The 26219-nt window shown below is 41.8% G+C and overlaps 1 protein-coding gene across 5 annotated transcripts in view; it reads left to right on the forward strand.

The window, feature by feature from the left end:
• dpf1 (double PHD fingers 1) overlaps positions 1-26219 on the forward strand; it is a 35457-nt gene that overhangs the window by 363 nt on the left and 8875 nt on the right. For 3 of the 5 annotated variants that reach the window (XM_086036037.1, XM_086036039.1, XM_086036040.1), the window contains exons 1-9: positions 23-177; positions 9130-9159; positions 9674-9834; positions 10847-10954; positions 11121-11248; positions 11629-11718; positions 13031-13109; positions 13211-13342; positions 24509-24628. In XM_086036037.1, the coding sequence (XP_085892163.1) occupies positions 35-177; positions 9130-9159; positions 9674-9834; positions 10847-10954; positions 11121-11248; positions 11629-11718; positions 13031-13109; positions 13211-13342; positions 24509-24628 (991 nt within the window). In that variant the 5' untranslated portion in view covers positions 23-34. Of the gene's footprint in view, positions 1-22; positions 178-9129; positions 9160-9673; positions 9835-10846; positions 10955-11120; positions 11249-11628; positions 11719-13030; positions 13110-13210; positions 13343-24508; positions 24629-26219 lie in introns of those variants that run through there. The other 2 variants (XM_086036038.1, XM_086036041.1) reach the window with 1 other exon arrangement.

Raw genomic sequence — 26219 nt, forward strand, 5'->3', positions numbered from 1 at the left:
GGAGCAGCGTGCATGAGTGCAGGAGCATGCAGGAATGCCGGGGCTGGATTTGAGTGACCCGGTATGTCCCTTGCCAGTGTGGCCAGCCAAGATCACGGTCAGAGGCAAGGCTGGAGGAAGGCAGACACTAAGTTTAGATAGCTTTACACTACCTGTGTGTGGACAGAGAGGAAACAGGTAGGAAGCTTGAAGCTTAACAGCACCACGGCTTTAGGCTTGCTATACGTTATCTTGAGCGCCCGGTATTTTGCTTGCATATTGGCCGAGGTATTTCATTTGATTATAATTAAGTCAGCAATCACAGCCTAATTGCAACGCCACGTCCTGCATTTATATTGCAATTGAGCGCGCGTTTAATTCCACAATCCAGGAGATTAAACTTCCTTTGAGGCATCTTTTTTTTTTTTTTTTTTTTTTTTTTCTTCTTCTCAACATTGCCGTGTCTTTTTGTTTTGCCGTGACTGGCTGCAGCGGAATGCAGACGCCTGCTATACCCGCTTAGGCATCCGGCCAAAAAGGTGGCTGATGAGCATCTATCTGTCGGGGTAGCTTTCAGTGAGATCACATTGGAGCACAAAATAGCTCCCCACGTGAGTTGTTTTGCTCAGCACATTTGCAAAGGTTGTGCCATTTGGCATGGGATATGTCTGCGCGATGCGGGCATCCATGAATGACTCTCCTGTATGCTTTTCAAGAGCACTTGCCATGCAGCAGGAAGCCGATAGTGTGGTGATTGTATTCCAGTTTTTCTCGAAAACACGTGTGTCCTCCCCAGAATAATAACTAAACCTATAGATGATTTGAAAAGGCAGCGAGTTCTTTTCCCCTGGTATAATCGCTTTGTAATGTCAAGTGGATTTCATGATCTGATCTGCTGATGCAGGCAAGACTGCATGGATAGAATAAAACAAGGAAGAGTTCAGTCAGAAAGTTGAGTCTACTTGGCTGAACCAATGATCCCTATCTGTGCATTTTGTTGCGTTTTGCACATTTTAGTGGGGAACAATATGTCCTCAGGCTTGTATGATTTATCAATCGACACCAGTCTTGGTTTCAGTCGGCTCTGTAGCAGGTTTAGCTTTGTCCCGAAATACCCTCAAAGCTGCTAATTAATTCAGTTGACGGAAAACCTGTGGAAAAAAAATCGCCAGTTGTTAGTGTCCACTGTGTTGTGTGTGTGCGTGTGTGTGCGTTCAGGCGTCATTTGTGTGTGAAGACAAATCAGCAGAGGAGCAGTGACTCCTCCAATCTATTGGGGAATTTCCAAAAATTCCCTCCGCTTTCTCTCTCTTGGATTAGAGATAATCTCTCTCGCACTCTCTCTCTCTCTGCATTTTCTCTCCTGCCTCCCTCTTCGCTCTCTCTCTCTCTCTTCCCATCACCGCTGCTGACCCGCTTCCACATACAGGCCCTCCTCCTTCATCATTTTCTCCATCCATCACTCCTTCTCCATCCCTCCCTTTTTGGCATGTCCAAATTTCCCCGAGTGTTGCTCTCCTGTTCTCACATTGTTTCTCACCCTCCAAACCCCATCAAACTTCTTTGCATGTTCACTCTAGTGCCGAAGGAATTTTTAGTCAAGTTTTTTTTTCACAGAAATCTTCCTTGAGCTCAGTTCCGCTGGGCATGTTGGCATTCTCAACTCTGACTTTTCATCTTTTATTCTTATATATGTTGTCTTCTCATTTGAGCACCCTTAAATACTGGTAATAATCACTACAATTTTCGAATACATTTGAAAGAAATAGCAACAACAAACACCGTTAATCCTTTGTGTGGCGTCATGGGTGGGTGTTATGGTATCGCCAGCAGTTCTGGAGAAGCCCTCGTTTTATTTTTTTATTTTTTTGCCCTGCCTGCTCGGCTGAGCTGAGTGAATAATGAGTTCCATGTAATAAACCTCAGTGTGCAAACAGGCCCGTGTGATGGCTGAACCACCGTCTGAGCATCCATTTCCACATCTTCATTTTCCCTTTCAATCTCCCGCATCATTCCTGAACTTGCTCATCTGTAGACACGTGCACACACACACACACACACACACACTCCTACTTCTTTATTCATAACGGAGCAAGGTCTGATGTTTTTTAAGGCTATTTCTTTTCCCAAGTTATTCCTTTTATCTTCTCTTTATTTGGATTTTATTTCTGCTTTACTTGTTTTTTTGGTTTTTTTTTTTTAAAGACGGGATTGAGAAAGACCGTGAGAGAGTGGGATCGAGAAAAAGAGAGAGACATAGATAAGTATTTTTAGCTCTATGACCTATTTCTCCAGTGCTACCTAACTGACAGTCAGTCAGCTCCACTGCTTTGGGACCTTGAGTGATTTCCATCCAGGAATTTGTAGTTTCAAACTAATCGTCCGAACTGAAGCGTTGCGCTTGAAGAAGAAGAGAATCACAAGCTACAAAAAAACAAAAAAAAAAAACACATCCAATCATGTATGAGCCCCAGTATTTGTACATATGGTGCACCTTGTTCTCAAGAGTTCTCAGGGGCGGAGTCAACACCAACGCTGCTTATCTCTGCAGCTCTTGAATAAGGATGCAGACAGGGGAGGAGTTCCTTGTGATGGTGGCGTGTTTTCAGAGGGTGGGAGGGGGTTAAACTAAGAAACCACCAACCCGTACAACTCACATGCGCACACAGGGCCAGATACGGGGGTAAGGAGTCCATCGCCATTATAAGAGGCCAAGTGCAGTGGCAATAAATCTCACCTGAAGGAGCTGCTCGGAGGCAGATTGCCTTACCCTGATGCACTGCCCCTAATACACACTGCAGCTATAGCTATGCGCTGTATACACCCACACACAAAGAGCGGATATGCACGCATGCACAGGGCTAGACACTTCTACTCAGCAATGTGACTGTTCATGCATGTGTGGACAACAAAAAAAGAGGAGCACGCAAGTGTGCGCATGAAAGGGAAAGGAGCTTTTTTTTGGTTTGGTTTAGCAATAAGAGCGTCACGGCCACAAATGGCGAGCTATGAGATGACGGACATCCTCATACGCAATAACTCGAATTAAAATGTTAAGTCTGTGGTCTCGTTGAAATATACACACGTACAGATGCAGAAAACGTTACGTGTGCTCTTTGTATGCCGTCCACATGCTGCACTAAAACCAGAAACTCATCTCACATGCTGCAAGAGTTGTATATATTAATGGGCAAGAGAGAGAGAGAGAGAGAAAGACCAGTTATAGCGAGCGAGAAAGTGGAGGACAGTGGAAAAGAAATTGAATTGAGGGTGGTGGGGAAGAGGGGTGGTGGTGGATTGGTACTGGTGATATTGCATAGTTTAATCTGTTGAGTTCAGCCATGGATGGGCTGAGTTGGGGGAGGGGATGAACAGTACAGAAGGCCGCCTGATATTACTTCTTGACTGCACACACACTGGTAGTAGCGCATCCACACAAAGCTCCTTAGGCCAGGAAATGGCAATAAGAGTGGACTTTTTGTGCACGTGATTGTGAGCAAGTGCACAGATGGACAGCAGCGGGTGAAACAGGTGTGTGGACCAGGTGTGTAGACTTGACTGTATTGGCACAAGTGCTTTAAAAGCTTAAAATAAAAACCCCACTTGCACTAACATGCGCCAATATACACAGCTCTCGACCAGCATGTGATAAACCTGCCAAAAACTTGCAATCTGCTGTTTTCATGTTTCTTCTACTGTACACCGCAAAGTCCACTAACACTCAAATTGAAAATCTTGTCAGTGTGGTTTTTCCTATGTGGCAATTTGGGTGATTCCCATATTTCTCATGAGCAGCTTTAATGATTGGGTTCCACCGCTAGGGGGTGCTCTGTGTTACTCTATTGCGATCTAATGAGTGTTAATTGCTGTAACCAGGAAATACAGTTGGCGCTGGCAGTGTGTCATGCAGAGAACGGGAGGATGAAACGCTAGACTGGGCTGAAGCAGACTGCTTCTGCGGGACGGGACTTGACAGTTCACCCTTAAAATGAGACAAAAGCTTCCTCTGGGTGGCCTGGTGGAGTGACTAGTTCTGTTTGTCCATCATCTTTTGTATGCATTTTTTTACATGTATACACTTACCGTCCGGCCACCTGCACATTCTAGTGAGTTCCAATACCTTGGTCTTTACGTATATACTCAGATATTAGATAACTGTGACTGACACTGAAAAAGACATATTCATCATTTCAGTTATTATCATTAGTGTAGTTTGCACTCCACTGTGTCATACTAAGAGGTGTATTTAAATAGTATGGGTTAGCTTTTATAGCGTCATTAGAGGCGCAATAAATTGGAACCAAATGATTATCATTGAATAGCTCTGCAGATGACGCACTGAATGATGTGTATGTACAGTTTACAGTGAACAGGCCTCTATCATGTTCTTCACCCCTAGGCTACAACATGCATTGAATAGGTGCCTTTTGTGTTGTTGCGTCCTTGCACATTTGAAGGGCTGAGTGTTTGCCGTTTATGCCATGTCTGTCTGAACATTTTTGTTCATAGCAGCTTTTGTTTGGTGCACATTGGGAAAAATGCCAGTTGATTACTGCAAGGTTGAATCCACTTCTAATTGCACTTCAGAGTTTCTGTAAACAATTAGCCAAATGAATCCTGAAAATATAAAATAAAAATATAAAATACAGTGAGTGTTTTTGTTGTATGAATAAATCTGGTTGTGGCATCTATTCTTAAAATGTGTGAGCTGATGATTAGTTTACTTTCTGGATGAGTCTCTCTGTGTTGTGTACACTCAGCACCCTGCCTGACCAGCTGGACCACAGCAGCTGCTGTGAATTTAACTCTTTAGCTTAGCACAGGTGCGGGAAGCGATGACAGCAAAAGTGATGAAAAGCAGAATGTGCTCTGTTGACCAAACACACATTCAATAAATCAATTCAGAGATTATATCGAACAATGACATTCAAGTGACCCTAAAATAACAGGTTTCAAATAATTTTGAGGATAATTTTGCTGCCTCATAGCAATGACATTATCTCATCTCTGTCATTGACATGATTCGCCTACGCCTGTAGTGAAATGCTGTATTTACAGAAAAGTCTTGGCAGCTAGCACAGACATTAGCATGTTTAGCATTTTTCTGACCACGTTTTAGTTGCTTCTTTTTACTTCTGGTTGAGGTTGGACAGATGTTGATTGATTAGACATGAATTCTAAAAAAGTAACACGACACACACAACACATGCTTTTGTTCCTGTAATGGGTTGCTACATGTATTTACACTACTGAAAAGCAACATACAGTGTACACAGTATTGTGTGAATTTTTTATAATTCCCTAAATTTTTCATTGAATTCCAAATTGTACACTATACATTAGAGTAAATGTTCTTGATGCTTTTTTTTTTTTTTCCATGCAAAAAAAACCCCCAACAACAATTGAACTGATAATCGGAACACAAAATACTGCTATTTTTTTTTCTTCTTTAAACCGCTCCTGAAAGACTGCTTCTATATGCTCCACCGGTGAACATTCGCACCTGAATAATAGGTTTCATGGTCCCTATTATGCGTCTGAAAGCGTTTTTTTTTAACGATTACAGATGAAAATGTGGTATCTATAAGTGCTGTCATTGCCGAAAAATGAGCATTTCACAGGTCGTCGTGCTCCCATCCTTTCTTTTTGTCCGTCATCCGTCTCTCTTCTCCATCTCCTTTGCCCTTGCCTATCTATATTGCATTCATCCTTTCCTTTTTTTTTGTTTTAATCAAACCAGCTTCTTTGAAGGCATTTCCCTCTCAGCTCACTCTTCTTTGGCTCCTCTTGCTTTCCAATCTGGCAAACAGTCATGCAGCTTCCCTCTCTCAACATTATAAAACTGGGCGCACCTAAATTGATGGAAGCTATTTTCTCCAGCTGTCAACTTACAGTATTATCAAGGAACAAGGAGCTCTATGGACAGCAGGGTGAAATGTGATGGAGGGTAGAGGATTTGAAGTGAGAGGGTGCTTAGGGAAGTGGTGGATGGGGAGCTCTTTGTGGCCTGTTTTACATTTTGAATGCGTTCCTACCACCCCCCAAAATCAGTCACTCTCACTCGCTGGTATTTTATTTTTGGTCAGCAGTGAAGCTTTAAATGCCAAGTCTCCTACTCATGTTTTTTTTTTTTTTTTTTAACTCAAATATTACAAAAATGTCTGTCATCATTGCGGTTTACTCATAACAGGTATATATGCTTCTATGGGGATCACTTCCCTCGGGATTTTGGCTCAAATTGACGGTTTTGTTTGAACAGGCCTCTATCATGTTCTTCACATTTGCTTTAAACTACCGGGACCATCACTGGCACTGCATTAAAATAGTGAAGCAAGCGATGAAAAGTGTCTTACACTGCTGTAAAATGCTCAAATTCGTAATAGTGTACACACAAGCAAGAGCAGCGGTGTAAAGATATATTCTCTTCAACAACAGCTCATTTGTAGTGACATATTACCAAACATGGGCATGATTTGCCCCACATATTGTTGCCCCGATCACATCCTTTAAATGTCACATGCCCAGTGTTGGCCAGGAAGGTTGGAGGATTACTTCAGTAGGTTTTGAAGATGCTACCCACGCACTGTCAGCATCTGCTCTGCTGTATCTTATAGTTGAATTTGTCCACATTTTGAATAACATAATTTTCATTGTATATGTCCCCCCTCAGAAAACGCATCTTCTCAAAGCATTTAACCGTAAACACCTTTTTGTTATATATTTACCACATATGTACCATACCACATTTTTTTTTTAACATCTTAGGTATCAGGCCCTATTTGAGTAGATTAGCTCAGGAGCACTCGGCATAAAAGCTCGGTAAGTCTAGTTAAACGTTTTTGGGAATTTGGCAGACCGCGCTGTGCCTCGCTGGGTGTTACCGGCCGACCGAGGGGATTTTTTATCGCCCCCTGCACACCTGATAATTTGGTGACAGAAAGTAGACTAGAATCGCTAGTCCAGATAAAAGTAGGTCTAAGTTGTGGCGCAGGTGGTGTAACGCGATTTTGGTGGATTTGATCGAGGTAGACAGATTGTGAGCTCTGCTGATATGTGCGGTGGATGTCATCGTATTTTTAATTTATGAATATGAAAACAGCGTGGGTCAGTCCCTCTGAATCCTTGTAGAAATCACTTAATTGAATGAATTAGTATTATTATTAACATCTTCAAAATATTTTTGAAAGCGCCGCCATGATCGCTGTCAAGTAAGGGTGTGTGTGAGGTAAGCGGGGTTGTCACACAGGATCGTAAGGTAGAAGGCGGTCCATATGATTGTCCATTGTGGTCAACTTTACATCATCTGCAAGTGGAGATCTTCCTTTTAAATGTACTTTGCGCTCACCGATCTCCCGCATCTACATCCAACGTAGCACGCACGCCTCTCTCTGCGCTGAATTTACAGGGAATGAGGGGAGCCGCTTCCATTGGATGGCAAACAAGTCGACTGTGTTCCCTCCCACAATGGCGCAAACCCCCTTCTACTTGCGTCCGTCTAGGAAAATAACGAAAGAAAGAAAACTCCACCCATACGCACACTGAGCTGGGCATGAAAATAGGCCCAATAGTTGCGTTGTAGTTCTCGAGATCACTTTTTTAAGGGTGTCGGTCTCATCTCGGGAATGGAAGGCATTTGTACTCAGTCGTGTCTTGGTCTTGGACAGGTTGGACATGGATTTTTGATCAAGACCTGTCATGACCAGGTCAGTGCTATTGTGATTAGTGAGTAACGCAAAACGCAGGTGCTGCACTGCCTTCCCGATGTTGCTCGGAGTGCCACGCTCCTTGCATTTCAAAATCAACATAGCAGAATTCGTTTTTGTTGCAAACGCACTGAAAAAAAAAGATAGTAGTCATTTTGTTCTGTTTTTTTGTTGTGATTCTTCTTTGATTCATACAGTCTTGGTCTCGGTTCGACCTCCAAAAGCCTTGGTCTTGGTCTCAATACTCTCTTGTCTCGACTACATTCTCTCGTGGTCTTGACTACAACATTATGTGGGAGGATGGAGTACCTGGAGAAAAGCCATTCAAATTCCACACGGGAAGACTAAAGCTGAGATTCAAAAGCTGCACCTCAGAACTGTGAGCCATGCTAACCACTAGTAAATATGCTGCCCAATCATCTTTTTTATTTGGAAAATACCACAAGTTTGTCATAAACACAAATTCTAAAAAAAAAAAAAAAAAAAGCACCAGTTATTGTATAAACAGCTACTTCCCATGCTGGTTATTTCTGAAAGAAAAGGAAATGGACGATAACAATAATGCAAATGGCAAGTTTTGTGTGTCTCTTGTCTACTAATGGAGATTGCTTCGCTTTCTCCATCTGTAATTACTAGTTTCAGTAATTATGTGTATTTTCCCAATTATTCGGTATTATGAAAGACACGTCTCTTGCCCTGCTGACAGCAAGTTAACTCCTCATACCACGTAAAATCCCATAAATCATAAATCAGCATAAAACAAGCCTATTTCAAAAAACAAATCATGAGGCAATACAGTATAAGATGATTCGACCATACCATTTTTGATTCAGCTAAAACCAAAAAAATGTATTCCTCTAACTGACAAAAATTGTGAAAATAGTGGAGCATCATGTTTTGTTTCTTTCCCCTGTTGGTTAGAAGGTCACTTCCTGGTTCATGTAGAATTTTTTTTTTTGCATTTGCATCACTAATAAATCAACCAACTTTTTGCTTTTACATGTTTACACTTGCATATTGCTTTTATTAGACTGGCCAAATGGTCTGGTAACTTTTGTATTCATTTTGGAGCATAAATTCAACAACTTTGATTTGAAGTAGCTTACAGTTGGTCACCAAGACTTTGCCTTGGAATGTGTGTCATGTTTCTTGTGTGTGTGTAGAGCAGAGTGACCTTGGTGCCTGTGCTCAGCAGGAAGACACGAGAGAAAAGTGATTAACTGTAGAAAGACAAAGAGGGTGGTGTGAACGCAAAATAAATCATGTTGAGCGAGTGTAAAAGTAAATAAAAATTTACTTATAGGGAGGAGAAATAAGCCGAAGGCGCAAGGCCGTGTGGGAGGGAGTGAAAAGTCAAACCAACAGTGGAATGGAGAGAGGGGAAACGGGTCGGGAGGAAAAATGACTCATACTGCATCTGTTGGGCTTCTTCTTCTCTCCCCCACAGGCAATCTGGAGGTGCAGTCATCAAGAACAGGTAAGAGAGAGCAACATGGCACTGAATGTTAATCAGACTAAATCCCGAATGAAAAAAATAACAGTGCAATAGTGTTCGTCATAGTGACAATTGCGTAAAATGTTACTGCATCTGTCTTTGCCGGTTCATCTGCTGCATTTGAATGCGAATGTGCAACTCCACAGGTTGCCTCAACAATCGAGATCATTTTAAATAAACCATTTTAAAAAATTATTTTGGAGAATGAAAATTCCGAAATACTCTAGGACTGCAGTGTACATCTACTGCTACCGGTGGAGTTGCGTTTAAATTTAAACTCTAAATCCAACAACAAGGGCAAAATATGGTTTGAGAAAAGGCGGTTAACCCCTTGGCTGTAGTTTTCATCTTCCACGAGTTTGGACACTCACATAAAAGTGAACTACACTTGCCTGTCAAAAAGTTGTTGTTTTTTTTTAGCCTTGTTGCTGCTTAATGTGTCCCTCCATTTCGAGTGACACCTTTCTTCCTTCCTTTTCTGTTTCTTGCGGTCCAGTCTTGGGGAAGAGTTCTATAAGGAGGCCATTGAACACTGTCGCAGCTACAATGCCCGCCTGTGTGCTGAGCGCTCCATGCGTCTCCCCTTCCTGGACTCCCAGACAGGCGTGGCCCAGAGCAACTGTTACATTTGGATGGAGAAGAACCACCGTGGACCCGGTGGGTGTCTGTGTGTGGGACTTTGGTTGTTTCATACACAGTGACAACTGACAACATGTGCCATTCAAACTATTGTGTTCCCACCACTTATTTCGTTTTTTTTTGTTCCCTCTCGGGTGCTGCAACTTTCTTTCGGTCCTCCAGTTCCCTCTTTGGTGTCGTTTCCTCCGTCTTGCCTGTTTACCCCTTACCTTGCGGCCCATCTTCTCCACTTCCTTTACTCGCCCCCAACATGAGTGTGTTTTGGCAGAGAAACAGACACCCCTGTGGCGATGATACGCCGCTGGCGCAAACTACTCCTGAGAGAGATACTTACACCATATGTATGTGTGTGTGTGCCTGAGATGGCAGGCTGTCTTTATTTCATGTCAAAAGTGTTTTTGTCAGTTTGCTCGGTTACACAATAGAAGTCGCCTCTGCTTTCTTTTACAATGAGCATTTCTTGTTTTCGTTAATGCATGCATAAAATCTCTTTTAAAGCGGAAATCAACCCAAACATATTTTTTTCCGGAATATGTTCCCAGCAGGCCCACTAGTTGAAACAAGGAATTCTGATTAATATTGCGTTTGTGGAATGTGAGTTAAGCAGCAAAATCCAGCACTTTTTAGCCATCTCAGAGGGCGGCCATTTTGTCACTTGTGTCGACTGAAAATGACAGCACAACTGCTCTGGGCTCAGGTAATGACCAATCACGGCTTAGCTTCAGAAAACAGGTCAGCCGTGATTGGTCGTTACCTGAGCCCTGAGCAACTGCGATGTCATTTTCAGTCGACAGAAGTGACAAAATGGCCGTCCCCAGAGATGGCTAAAAACGGGTGATTTAACTCTTATTCCACAAATGCAATATTTATCAGATTGCCTTGTTTCAACTAGTGGGTTTGCATAGAACATATTATTGAAAAAAACATGTTTGGGTTGACTTCCGCTTTAAATGCATGCACAATAACTGTTATGGATAGACTATTGTCGTCTCGCAATTGAGCTGTGTTGTTTTTGTGTTTTGAGCTTTAGGTCATGCACCAGGTCAGTTGTACACATATCCAGCTCGGTGCTGGCGTAAGAAGAGGCGGTTAAACATCCTGGAGGACCCACGGCTTGTACCAATTGAGTTCAAAATTGGTAAGGAGGCAATTAAATGGAATTTATAACAATCCACCGTATGTTAGAAACGTTATTGTTGGAGGGGGTATAAAGCGATACAAAATGAATAAAGCAATCTCGTTCTTCTCTCTAGTTAGTAAATTTGCTAGAATGCATGTTTTCTCATGGAATGGCTCATTCTTAGACTATGAGGCCTCCCTAAAGAAGGAGGGGGGTATTCCAGATGGTCCCGTGTTGGAGTCGCTGCTTGCCGGGGACACGCTGGACAAGAAGGTAGAAACAAAAGAGGAAGAGCCAATGAGTGAGTGCCAGGTAAGGCGTGTCCATTTTCTTTTCACGCTCTAAATGTCGTTGTGGAGCAGTGAAGTCGACAAATCGACTACTCGACTAGTTTATCTATACTGGCTCCTGTTTAATGGCAACTGTGTAGGCGATGTAAAATGTGTGTTTTATCCAGGAGCAATAACTTTTACATTTGAATAGTTTTGAGCGCCACGCCGAATTTATATACAATGATGGCGAACCAAGACTTGTGAGATGTTCCTCTCAGCTTGTAACAGTGTAGCAAGGTCAAACATTTCCATTAAGCCGCTGTGCATTACGTTCGTGACTCACTAACTCACACCGTTGTCAGCGAGCGCCAGTGAATGTTCTTGTGTTGAATTACCGCACACTCTCTATTTCCCCTACAGAAATTGCTCGTCGGAGATTTCCCTAATGAGCTGGAGGTGGACGAGATGGAAGAAGATGTTCCAAAGCGCAAGAACCGTACCAAAGCACGGGTAGGGGCATCACTGACATTTCTTGTTATATGAAATGTACAGTTGACTTCTTTTGTTAGAAAACTGGAACGAAAAATTAGGTCGGCGGGTTCAATTCCCACTCAGTGACAGTGTGATCTGTGAATGGTTGTCTGTTATGTGATTAACTGATGACCAGTCGACTTGGACCTTTCTGAGTGGAGTCTGCATGTTGTCGCCCGTGTTTGCGTGGGACTTCTCTGGGCTTTTGGGTTTTCTCCCACATTACCAAAACACGCACCTTTGATTAATTATAGACTAATGATTGCCCTCAGGTGTGAGTGGGAATGATTTTTTTTAAATCAATGTAGGTGTAGTAATTGACTGGCAACCGGTCCAGTCAAAGTCAAATGGCTCAGGTGCGTCTCACCAGTCAACCTGAACGGATTCAACTGGAGTGAAAACAAGCAATTCAAACGATCTTTGTGAACAATTCCTACAAAGTGAAGTCAACGCAAACATTTTTTTTCAAAAAATATGTTCCCACTTGTTGAAACTCGGCTTTCTGATTATTTTTGCGTTTGTGCAATATACGTTAAGCAGCAAAATGCACTTGTGTTTGGCCAACCGCTCACAACGACCAATCACGGCTTAGATTCAGAAAACAGGTCAGCCGTGATTGGTCGTTGTGAGCAGTTGTGATGTCATTTTCAGTCGACAGAAGACAAAATGGCCGCCCCCAGAGATGGCTAAAAACGAGTGCATTATGCTGCTTAACTTATATTCCACAAACGCAAAATTAATCAAAATGCCGTGTTTCAACTCGTGTGCCTGCTGGGAACATATTCTTGAAAAAAATATGTTTGGATTGACTCCCCTTTAAGATTCGTTGCTAAAAGAAGTGTCTAAAATAGCAAAAAAACTTAAGTCACTTTTCTGTTTTTCTCTCACGGCTCTGATTAGACTACTCAGTTGTCATCTTTTTCTTCTCTTTTGGGGCATCCGGTGTGAATACAATCAAGTGTTAACATTGAATCTTGACTGCGATTACACGCACATACACACTGTTTCACAGTGACACCAGGCTTGTTAATTGGAGCTGTTGCTCCCCTGCTAAGTGTCATCAGTCCCCTCCTGCTAGAAGTGAAACTTTGCACTGCAAGCAGATGATTAAAATGCAAAGGTGCTTGCGTGTTGACACGTGGAGTGATGAGTATGTTGCTCCGCTCTTTTAATGTGTCTTTGCTAAAGTATGTATGTCGAAACTGTTTTGTTGCTTTTCATGTGCCTGTTGCCTAATTGTGTGCGTGTCCGTATTTGTGCGTTTGCCTGCGCGTGTGTTTCTTTACATCAGGCCTACGGCGTTGGTGGCATGAGAAAGCGACAAGAGCCACCTGCTATAGAGGACAGAGACAAACCTTATGTCTGTGACAGTGAGTAGTGCGCTACTAGTCGACTTTCTTTTTTTTTTTTTTTTGTTCCAAAATTGGACTTACTATGTTTTTTCTTTGCGCGTCTGTTTTTGGTCTTCCAGTATGTGGAAAGCGCTACAAGAACCGCCCAGGGCTGAGTTACCATTACACTCACACACATCTGGCAGACGAAGAGGGCGAGGAAGACTCAGAGAGGCACACACTACCATTCCAGCGCAAAAACAACCACAAGCGTAAGTCTGATAATTGTTCCATTTATCTCATTTATGACATTGATTGTTCAACGCGGCAGCGCGCTAGCCTGGTGGTTAGCGTGACCACCTCGCAGTTCCAAGGGTCTGGATTCGAATCTGGACTTGGGCCTTCCCGTGGCGGGTTTGGACGTGTCATGGGTGTTCTCCAGCTTTCACTCACACGTCACAAAGAGACACGTTAGTTTAACTAAAGATTCTCAATTCTCCATATGTGTTAAGTGCGGATGGTTGTTTGTCTCTCTGTTCGTTGCAGTTGACTGGCAACCAGTCCAAAGTCAGTTGGGATTGGCTCTAGTTCAGGGGTCACCAACACGGAGCCCCCAAGGACCACATGAGTGGCCTGTACTACAAATAACTCGCCAGTGAGATGTCAACATTTTCAAATAATCAAGGAATGAAAACAATCAAATGGTTATTCTTTTTTTGCATTTTAAGACCTGTTTCATTTGCGATCCAGCTGGTCCGTGGCCATTTTTATACGTCACTGTCACGGAGCTAAAATACTTCTGCAAAGGAAGATTTTTCATTTCTTTATTTATTTTTTGTTGCTAGTCCTTGGAACCTCCTCGATGCTCGATCCCCACACCTTAATGCACATTTAACAGAATTCAGAGGCTCCTTTTAGAAGCGTGAGAGCAACTGTTGGGCCGGTTTTGACGCATCAAGGAGCGAGGAGCTGGGAAGAGAAATGAGATCTAGCTCATAGTTTGGACAAATGCAATAGTTTGTTCTGAAAAGTTTGAGCATTTTAAGGTGTAGGGGTAATGTTATTTTTTTTTTTGTATTCTTGTTTTTCTCGAGACTCGTACATGCAACATACATAATAAACACGCACATTTTATTTTTTGAAGTTTTAGAACCTCTGCAGAAAATAACCGCAATCCACAGCAACAATCCTTTTGTTGAATAGTCCTCCACTGATGGTGTCAGTCCGAATTCATTTGATAAAAGTAGACGTTGTGATGCAACTCCTGTATTGGATTGTGAAGTGGAGATAATCAGGCAAGTACATAACAGTACATACCGTACCTATGTACAGTATGGTGCACTCCAAGATCAGATCTATGTTCACACTGAAACTGTGGTGCATGCCTCTCACTTAATTGGCAGTATTCAATGTTAGCTTGGCCTATCTGTCGGAACAGACCAACCCATCGTGTATGCATGGGTGTGGGCCTGTGTGTGTGTGCATGAGCGTATCTGTCGGTCGGGCGTCTCAGTCTGTACGTGTGTGAATTTAAATGGTTTAATATCCCCCATCTCTCCCTGCCAAATTCAGTAATCACACACACATACACACCCACGCACACACCAACAGCCGCACACGCACACACAGTATATGCCACCCCCCCCCCCCCCACACACACACACAGTCGTTGAAAATGCAATCTTCTCTGCTGCAATGAATAAAGGAAGCTTAGCTGTCTTGGTGGCTATATATACTGTATGTGTGTGGGGATGTGGGTGGGGTCATGCGAATGTGCACACGTTCATGTCTACGTTGCAGCATTATGGCTCCCCAGTCGTGTGTGTGTGTTGCGGAGGACAAACCACCACTCGTCTGTATTACCCCATATGTAATAATATTAAGATGGCTTCACTGAATGAGAACAGCATTGCATGCATAATTCATGTTTCGGGCTCTAAAAAAGCTGCCTGGACACTATAGGTACTGTTTGTTTGCGTTATATATCACAAAACCGTCTTCTTTGGGTCAAAGTCTTTCATAATTTGCTCCCCCTTTCTCTATATTTTTTTTGGACCGCACACTTTCTCATCCTTGTCGGAATTCCCTTAACTATGTTCTCCCTCGTGTCCCTTCATCCGTCATCCAAATGAATCTTTGCCTTTCCCCTTGAACACAGACAATATGCTATTTACTCAAATTCACCATTATAAATGCGCGCTAAATGTTGCTTGTTTTTTTTTTTTTGCCTTTGTGCTTTCTCATCGCCCAAATACGATAGGGGTAGACAAGAATGAAATTGCATGGAGGGAGGAAAGGAAAGAATGCGCTTGTGTGTTGGCACTGATGTGATGGCGAGAGTGTTGAGAGTAGAAGACAGATGGGAAGAGGGTGAATAAGGAGGGGGCAGTTGGGGAACGGGGTGCGCTCAGTGTTCAACTGAAAATTGGTTTTGGTTGGTTCAAAAGGCAGGTAGGCCTATAGGCTGATGAGAACAGCAAATGAAACAGGCACAAGGCATAAGACAACTAGAGTGGGACAGTATGGATATAGATAAGGGAATAATGAGGCAAAGGGGCGGGGTCTTTATATACCGTCACCCCATTTCAGAATTGAGATTCAGAGGCCACTTTATGTGGACGGACAAAGAGACAGAAAGACAGACGGCCCTCCAGTGTGGAGCATCGGGAACACTGAGTGTCCATCATTGGCCTAGAGTTGTGTGCATGTGTTATATGAGCAATTATGGTGTGTGTGTGTGTGTGTGTGTGTGTCTGTGGGGATGCACATCTGTGTTCAACATGTAATAGAGCTCTCTGAAAGTCAGACTCTCTCTGTTTCAACTCACCATTGTCATCGTTGCTCTGATTCTTTTCATACCTCAAAATGGCCTACACTGAAAAAAATGCGGTGCATCATGTACTCAATTTTTTGTGGTTGCGCAACATAAAATCATCTGAATCTGATATAAATATATATATATATATATATATATATATATATATATATATATATATATATATATATATAATATAAAAAACAAGATACTTTCTGAGAATCCGATTTTTCAATCATTAAATTTGTGCAAGGATCCATGCATCTGCAGGAGACACATTGCCAATCCCACATAAGCCACCCCCAACTTTGCCAAATAGTCATACACTCCTTCCATTTTTGTGGATATTTCCCGGTCAAGTGATATATGTGCCAAACCTGCCGTTCATATAATATTTCACCATGTTACGATGCCCCGTGCGGCGCCTTCATGGATGTGTTCGTAACTTTTCATGTACTTTGAGATTTTTCCTCAGCTGTTGATTGGCTGATTGTTGCCACTGCTGCTTGGCTCAGGAGAGGAAGGGAAATGGCTGTTGCCTAGCAATCTGGTTTCCATGGATACCACCAGGGCTCCCACCTAAAGACTACACCGTTATGTACATTGAAAAAAACGAGACAGTCATGAGGAGAGAGAGAGAGAGAGAGAGACAGAGGGAGAACTGGAATAAAATAAGAGAGGTGTAGTAATGAGGAAGGAAGAGGGGAGTGAGGCAGAGTGGGATGGACAAAGCCACATTATAAGGTGGGGAAGCACAGTTCATTAAAAATAACATAAAGACAGCAAGACGAGACAGAGAAAAGGGTACAGAGACAAAGAGAAGAAGGAGTTTGAGCTGTAGAGACTGTGAGAAAAGCAAAAAATAATAAAACAAAAAAAAAAAAACAAAAAAAATCTCTTCATGATTCATCATATAGATTCCCCCCGAGTGTTGGGCTGGTGAAGGCAGAGTAATATTGCAGTCTGCTTCATTTGGTATTCCGTCTGAAGATGCTGCGCTGCTGAGCCTTGCCGGCTGCTTGTTTTGTGGTTCCACACTTGTGTCGGCCATGTTTGGATATGCTGCCCTCACCAACCACACACAAGCGCACACACACACACACACACACCAAGAGAGAATACAGCAGTCCCGACTGCGCCTCCCAAATCCACCCTCACCCACAACCGATCCGTGTGTTGGCATCTTGTCTGGGTTTTCTCGATGACCGAATATCATAAAACTGTTTTGGTTATTTAAAAGTGATGAACACTCACAGAAATTGTTACCATGGAATAGCAAAAGCCAGTGTTACTGAAACAAGAAAAACCTTCTGTATGGCACTTTTCTTCACGACATGACCCCCACAACAGTTCTTCACACCAATACGTTTCCAAATTTCCATAAAAGTACTTTTTCCTTCCAGCCCAAATGACTTTTTGTCATGCCACAGGCTGGCTGTGTTGCGAAGTTTTGGGCACACATTCAAAGCTATTTCACCCTGGAACAGAATAGGATCTATAATTTGCATCCGAACTGAGTGGACCGAAGCCTGTGCTGGCTAAATGGTGCTATTCAAAGCAGAGCAAGTAAACGTGTACAAAACCAGTGAACACAAAGAAAAAAATTTTTTTGTCTGTATTGCATGGCCGTGGTGTGTATTTTGCACCCATCTGTGGTTTATATTGCTAAATGAGCTCACAAATGCAGATTGCAGAATATGATCAAGTTCAGTGTGATTGCACAGCGGCCATAGATCAAGTTTTATTATGCACCAAACCTGCTTCTCTTCTCCTCCTTACTTTGCAATGTCATCTCTGCACGCACTTGTATTCTACACGCATACACTCCCCTCGTGTACACACACACACACAAACATGCTCGCACGCACGCACAAGTGCACGCGTCTCGAGCCACACATCTTTGGGAGTTACGCAACCTGCTGAGTGAGTGAAAGTAGGTGTGTGTGCGTGCGCACATTGGCGATTGAGTTATGCGTGATGACTGCAGTGGACAAGAGACAAATGCGGCCAGATGTATTGTGGGACAGAATTCCAATTTGCTTTTTGCAGGTAGCGTAGAGCGGCATAAGGAAAAAGTAGCGGCAACAACAACAAAAGAAAGAGCTCAAGCACAGAGCAGAGCGAAAAACAGCAATAATGAGAACATGTGAAAGTGCAAAGAGGAAGGGCGAGGATGAGGATGGGCTACATAGGCAGAGGAGAGGATGAAGGGATGAGAGGGAAACGCGGTGACTTTTCATCTGTGACTGACGGTTTCCATCCGACTGACTACTTGCCTCCTCGTCTGCCAAGAAAACGTGACAATGTCTCCTTGAGCATCTTAGCTATTGTGCATTGTTTCGGCAACGCGTGTACGTTATGTGCATTTCAAAGTCAAATATACATTAAGCAGGATCGCGGGTGTGGGCGTGTGCGTGTGTGTGTGTGTGGCTGGACAGACAACGAGCACAGGGACCCTCATTTATCACATAAGGGAGAAAGTGGGGGATGGGATCGAAACTGGACACCAGAAGTTATTAAGCAAAGACTTGGTTGTAAATTTGTGTGTTGGGCGTGTGTGTGTGTGTGTGTGTGTGTGTGTGTAGCGTACTGTGCTTTACTCCGAAGAGGTTCTCCTCATTAAGCAGTGAGGCGACAGGAGTGCAGAGTGTGTGCTTTCACACGCGGCTGCTCCGATACAACCAGATCCCGCGCACCCCCCCCCCCACCCCCCCTCCACCCCCTCACCTCCCCTCCTTGCACTCTTCTTTGTACCTCCACCTCATCTTGCACTTCTTCTCTTTCTTCCATTCTCACGATTCGGCTTTGCCCTTTGCGTCATCCATCACCGAAATCCTCCTCTGTCATCTTCTCCGCATTATGTTGGTCCCCGCACCTGTAATTTCTTTTAGTAAATACATTTGCCGAGAATAGATTACAATCTGTATGTAATTGAAATTCGTATTAAAAAAATCCCTTTTCATTAGACTTGCCTGTAGTTCTCGGTGTTGCTGTCGCACTGGCCACAAAGCTTCAGCACCGTCATGAGGGCAGGTTTCGCCATTTAACCAAAATGTGGTTGCCTCAATTAGTTACATGATCAAATGATACATGATTGATAGGAATCGCTCTCCTCTTGGAATGATGTGGTGCAGTTAAATAGCACTGTAAATTACAGCCACAATAATGTATTATGTTGTGAAATTAATACCTCCACGACATTGTCAATCATACCTCAACATTTCTGAAAGTAACATTCAATTGAATAGCTTTTGCATAATTGTGCTGCTGGTCGTTGTAGAGTTCTTGTGGTCAGGATGTACCTCTCCTAGAACCCAAAGTCAGTGGGCAAAGGCTCCAGCTCAATCCTGACCCTGAAACGGATAGATGGTAGAAAATGGATAGATTGATGTTTGATGTTGATATCCAAACATTACGATACGATATCACGATATTAACCTCACGACACGATAATTAGCACGATGATCGAAAAATCTCACAATAGTGTATAAAAATTTAAGATATTGAAAAAATTTTCATAATATTGAAAAACAAGCACATTATTGTTTTTTTTTTGTACATAATAGCAGTGAAACGCCCAGTTTCATTGTCATGCGTATCTAAATTGCGTGCAAGTCCGTCTTTGCGACAGTGACTCTCCTCTAAATTTGCCTGCAAAGTGAGCAGAGGTCAGCTGCCACAGCAAGTAAATAAAACTGAGTTCATGTTTTTGAACACGTTCTAACATTTTAATTAATCGCCATAGTTAACATTTTAACTTTGACAGCCCTTGAAATAAGATGATGGGGTCAAAGAGCAGTGAGGAAAGAAGGATGGGGGTAAGAAAGTGCAGGTGCTGGGGGAAACGAGGAGGGGAGAAATGAGGAAGCTGGGGGTGGGGGGTGGGGAGGGGTTGTATTTGTGGATTCCTCGCTTGCTGGATAATTCCCAGGAGGATGTCTCTCCAACACTTGAAAGCTGTGAAGTGTGTGGTTCTGCTCATACTCCTACTGGTAATTGGATGAGGGGAGGGGGCTGTAGGTGGAGATGGTGGAGGGAGAGGAGGGGTCAGTTAGAGAAGGGGCGATATGGGGGTACAGCAAATGGAAATGCCGGGAAGACGGAGACAAAAAAAGGTCTAGTGGAGCGCTGAATGTATGGCCTTTAGGAGGAAGAGGTGAAATAGACACGGTTTAATGTACAGTATGGTTGCATTTTTACTCCTTACCTTTTTTCTATTCTCATCTTCCTCCCTTGTATGGCCAGCAGTGGCGTGTCTGTGGTTGCAGGCTGGTTCTGAAACAAGGCCACAGGCATTTAATCATTGATGGACTTTTTTTTTTTTTTTCTCCGCTATAGGCCAGCAGGCAGCCTTGACTCAAATACAGCAAGACCTGCTGATTCACTCCCTGCGGTCTTCAGACACACTCGCAGGCTGCAATACAAAAGCGAGGAAAGACACACATAGATGCACATATATTACTGTTGGGCATGCATGTAGCCGTAATGTGTTTCAATTGTGTCTGTGTTCGTGTGTCTGTGTAGCGTATCCCATCAGGGGATTCTGAGACCCAATCAGTGGCAACAAACATAAAAACGTAGTGGAGATAAAAGTGTATTTGACCATAAAAAGGAGACAATACTATGTTTGCTTTAGCTCCAGGCATGTACAACAAAGCTTTATAATGCACAGAACACTTCTGGTTGTGTTGATTTTCCTCAACATACAAATACTTCAATACAGAAATATTCACCCAGCAGGCACAACATTACAAAGGAGATATTATTATTATTATTATTATTATTATTATTATTATTATTATTATTATTATTATTTTATTTTATTATTATTTTTTTTCTAATTATTTTTTTTATTAGTTATTGTATTAAGTTCATTTTTTCTTATTATTATCCGTATTTTGACTGATTCATTTACAACAGACAATAGTGTTTTAGGTCATTTTATTACCTGACATGTTTCGGCATGTTACGGTAGGTAAGTCACGCCCTCATTGAACATCAGCTGATCAAGACACATCACATCTACACCAGTGACACTGGCAGAAGGGCAGAAGTAACACGCCGAAACATGTCAGTTAAAAAAACGACCTCAAACACTATTGTCTGTTGTAAACGAATGAGTCAAAATATATTATTATTATTATTATTATTATTATTATTATTATTATTATTATTATTATTATTATTATTCCCAGTTCAAGTTAACTGTAAAATTGACCCACAAAACAAAAGAGAATTTATTTAACCTGGTATAATTAAAGTGGAAGTCAATCCAAACTTTTTTTTTTTTTTCAAGAATATCGGGCCCAGTAGTTGAAATACAGCATGCTGATTAATATTGCGTTTGTGGAAAATGAATTAAGCAGCAAAATCTACCTGTTTCAGGGCTCAGGTAACGACCAATCACAGCTCACTCGTTTTCTGAAGCTGAGCCATAGACTGGTCGATATCTGAGCCCTGCGCAGCTGTGATTTTCAGTTGACAGAAGTGACAAAATGGCCGCCCCCTGAGATGGCTAAAAACGGGTGGATTAACTCTTATTCTACAAACGCAAGATTTAATAATAATAATATAATATTTAATAGTGGGCCTGCATAGAACATATTCTTGAAAAAAATATGCTTGGGTTGACTTCCACTTTAAACACCAAACTGTTCAACCAAGTCATATAATCACTGCTAGCTTAATGCCAACACATTATGGCAAAGACAATCGATGAGCTGGAGGAAATAATTACCACAGACGAACCTTCAAACAACCGCCATTTTAACCGAAGCAGAACGACAACACACACGAACAGTATGTAAAACGATTTCCTGGTGACTGGTCCACGGTGTAGTCTGCTTTGTATTATTTTGACTGTTATGTAGCCAAACAAGTCGAAACAGCGCTCTGTTTGATAGCGCCACTGCATGCAAACTAAGAACCCAATAATAAACCTGCAGTTCTGTTAAATCAATACTAAATTGCAACAGGAACTTGTCCCAGTGTCCTTCTCGTTATGCGGTTTTAGCAGCAGCAGCAACAAATTTGACACATTTACTGCCGTAAGTATTAAAACTCAGTGGAAGCCTGCCAAATCAGATACAGCCAAGTGATATAAATTACAGCAAAATACCCCCCTTGGCATGGATTTTAGTATCTTTGGCGATGAAGTGCAGTACTTGTATACAGTATTTTATATTGTGTAATATGAAAGTTTATATTTTGTTTCAAAATTACTAAGATTCGTAGTTTTGCTTAGAAAATATGAGCAAGTAAATATTTCTCATCACTGTAATTTCCATTTGCAAGCCAATGGTTTGTCAGAATTATTAAAGATGATGAGACCTATAATATTTCACTAAATCTTATATGAAGTGATGAGATGAAAGATCATATTTTTAATCAACTAAAGCACGAACAAGGAACTCATGTATCTGTTGCCATCTCAGGTTTGATGAAATACCGGTAATATTTCCCATAATGAAAAGCTGATGCCAGACGAGATCTCATAATGTTATCGCTAGCAAAAAGATTATTAAAATTGTGATACGGCTATCTGTCTTATGAATTTAAGGTAACACTGAGAAGGCATGGGCAGCAGAACTCTACAAAACCATTTTAATACTTCCATCAGACTAAAGCTGTTTTGATTCAAAAGTCTCAAGTACATTGTGGTAACAAGCATATTTTAACATGTTATGATGCGTAATATTGTTTTGCGTGTTGTTCAACAGTGCACACAGTAAAGCAGCCATTTTTTTTTTTTATAGTTACAACCAGAACTTGTTTAATTTGTGTGTGTGTACAATCCAGCAGCCTTTAATAACCTTGTTAAATTCTTCAGGAGCATTTATGCAGTCATTCCAAACCACCTCATGCTCTTTGTCTCCCTCTTTGACTCTCGACCAGATCAGAAACGTAGTTCAAATTATTGTACTCCTCAGAGGATTAAAGTCAGACCCCGTGAGGTACAACAACAAATATCCCCACCCCCCCCCGCTTCTCCAATCCCTTCTCACCCACTTTTCAATCACATTATCACCCCCTCTTCACCCCCTTCCCCCTTCCGGCCAAACAAAATTCCACCCCGGAATGGAGGGATTAATGACCTCTGGCTCGTGTGCGCATGCACGCACACGCTCACACACAAGCACAACCGCATGCTATTGTCTTTCCGCATGTCTGTTTTCGTGAGTGCGTCTGCATTTCTTTGTTGTTTTCGTGAGTGTGTCTGCATACATTCCTATATGTCTAATCCACGTTGAATGAAAAAGGAGCGGACATTGAATCTTCTCGAAAGAATGCGCAAGCACAAAAAAAACCTGCGGAGGTCATGTGATTGCGTCCATTAACTGCGTTACGCAATCGACAGCAGAACGGTAGCAAAGACATTACAACAGTCGAGATTGACATGGAGGCTGGACTGCTTTGCAGTGCTGGAGCTTGTGAGTTTGTCACAGCAAGGGTTCTGTGCCCTCTGGTGGTAGGAGGACATGGCTTGGTGTTGGGTGAATATCAGACGAATAAGACCTGCATGCATACACTCCAATAACAGCAAGGCAGGACCTGCAGTCATGTGAATATCAAATATTTTATTTGACCATTTATTCCTTTTTTACCTACACAGCTTCCATAGGTTTCATGATGCGGTTGAATGTTGATATTGAATATTGATGTGCTTTGATGTGTTTCCTCCCAAATCCTCCAAAACTTTCCTCATGTTAGGTTATTGTAAAGTGTAAATCGCCCAAAGGTGCGAATTTGATTTTGAGGGCCTTAATTTCGTGCCTAGCACAAGCCTAGCGCAAAGCACAGTCAAACTGTGCACATGATTGGAGTATCCTTTCTTTTGGTAGTTTTGTAGATGGGTGCAGGTAGAAAGGGGCGTGTGCACCGTTGTGAGCGTGAACGCAGCGGACTTGCATCCCAGTCAATGAAAGCGGCTCCACATTCCCTTTATATTCAACACAGGAAAGGTGCACACAGTCTTTGACATTGCTGAAGCTGAAATTGACTCGTTGGAGTCATTGCAGAAGATCAAAGTGCGCAAAGTGCGTTTGAGAGAAACTGCAAGCAGACGTCAACGTGCAGATGATGTTGAAGACTGCCTTTCATCCCGATCGTTCGTGTTCATGTATGACAAACTCCAACCGCCCAACTCTCTCCCACCCACATAGCTGTATCACAGCTCAGGGGGGTTAATAGATATAACAAAAATGATAATAATAATAATAATAATAATAATGTGTTCAATTATTAAATTTCTACAATGATCCATGGAGTTCCATGACATCCACCACACATTCCAGCGGAACGCCGAATCTGTCTATTGCTCGATCAAATTCACCCAGATTGCGTTACACCACATGCGTCACAACTTAGACCTGGTTTCACTTGGTCTAAAGTCAAGTGGACTTCGAGTTACCAAATTGTCAGGTGCACCGGCATTATTTCGTTTTGTTTTTATTGTGATGACTTTTATTGTCTCTTTGCCAGTCTGTCAAGAAGCTGACACTGTAAGATCACTTACTCAACATTAAAGCACATGGACTTTTGGACTTACAATGTGCTCACTCCCTCTACCGGCGCGCAGCAACCTGCTTCCTAATCCGCCGTTTCTTCTTTGTCCCTCCCATAGCCAAGAAAGCAGCAGATGGCTCGGTCATCGCCAATGGATACTGCGACTTTTGCCTTGGAGGCTCAAAGAAGACCGGCTGTCCCGAGGACCTTATTTCCTGTGCGGACTGTGGACGCTCAGGTAGGGCAAAGATGAAGGGGATGTTTGGAAGGACCAAGGCCGTCCTCTGTTGATGCGCAGTGAAATGGCCCTTTTGCTCATCAGAAACTTCATATACTGTAGTCTTCATTCTAGACTCAATTTTTTTTTTTAAAGGATGGACCATACCAATGTTTTTTTTTTTTTTTTTAGCCCACCTTCAACCAATCATGTACAGCAAAACAATATGGCAATGCAGTGACTCTAATACTGGATTGCTTAATGTCACCCTCCAAACACAAATGGCCCTCATATTATGTTCTTCACCACTTTGTAAAAACAAACATGAGGATATTTTAAACGAAAGTGCCAGTCTCTTCGCAACAAATTACATCCAGTGAAAAGCATAGGCTTCTGCCAGTATAGAAATATATAAGTGAAAACATATGAAGTAATTATGCAGTCAAACCAAATACATAAGCCACAATATATTCGGGGGTGTAATTATCACTTGTTGACTAAATATGAACCTAATTTAAAACGTCCCTTTGCATTGCCATTTCATATAATTTGACACAATTTACAGAATTGTAGTGAATGTAGTAGAGCATAATGCTCAACTCAAAGTATTCATGAATATTTGCTTTGAGAAACAGCTGTTAAACTTTAAGATCTTCTCAGCAAGAGGTGCTCTTCCGACCAAATAACGAGCAAGAAAACTATCAATGCTTTTACGTACCTGACGATGTGATGATAATCCAAAAATCACAAAGTTGAACAGGAAGCCAAAAAAGAGATCTTCAGAGATAGAAGACACTCATCTCTATTACACCAAGGTATCCAGGCCATGTCAACAAAACATACACATCTGATGAAGTCTCCGAAAATTTTAGTGGACATGACTAGAATTTATTTTTAAATTGACACAGTCGACTTTGTCCTGAAGTTACGCTTTTTAAAAAATATTTTTAGTATCTAATATCACATTGTTTTTTTAAGGCACCCCATTGTATTTATTGATTCATCTCAGTAACATGAACAACAAAATGAACTGTACCTGTTTCCACCTTCATTGGACTGATGAGTGGAAAATGTTTATTTTTTGCTTTATTTTTTATTAACACATTTTTTTTTGCAAGAAGATAAGGTCAAAAGAAAAGAAATACAGAAGAAGGTCCTATGTAGCTTATTATTGTGGTGATATATGATCAGAATTCAAACATAATATTCCCGTCCAAATTCTAACTGGTTCACTGACTACAATGTTTTTTTTTTTTTACAATAAAATTAAGTTTATTAGGCATATTAAGCATATTAGGCTTTACCTTCTTGTGTGAAAAAATAACTAGATGTTTACAGTCATGTTGTAAGTTGCATGCATTTTCCATGCCATTGTTTTATTTATATATATATATATATATATATATATATAAAATTGCATGATTTTCTAACATGAATTTAGGCTGTGCATGATAATAATGTTGTCTCTACATGTATCATTTATTATCTTATCAGTCCATTTGTGTCTTGAGTGGTGTGAATGCTAAAAACATTGTAAATTCTTGAAGTAATCATAAATGCACAGATTGCACATGTTAGGTTTGCTGTATTTTTATTTGATGTACAGTATATG

Source organism: Filicampus tigris, chromosome 7 (assembly GCF_054856515.1).
Source record: "Filicampus tigris isolate MCC_2025a chromosome 7, RoL_Ftig_1.0, whole genome shotgun sequence".
Classification (NCBI taxonomy): domain Eukaryota; kingdom Metazoa; phylum Chordata; class Actinopteri; order Syngnathiformes; family Syngnathidae; genus Filicampus; species Filicampus tigris.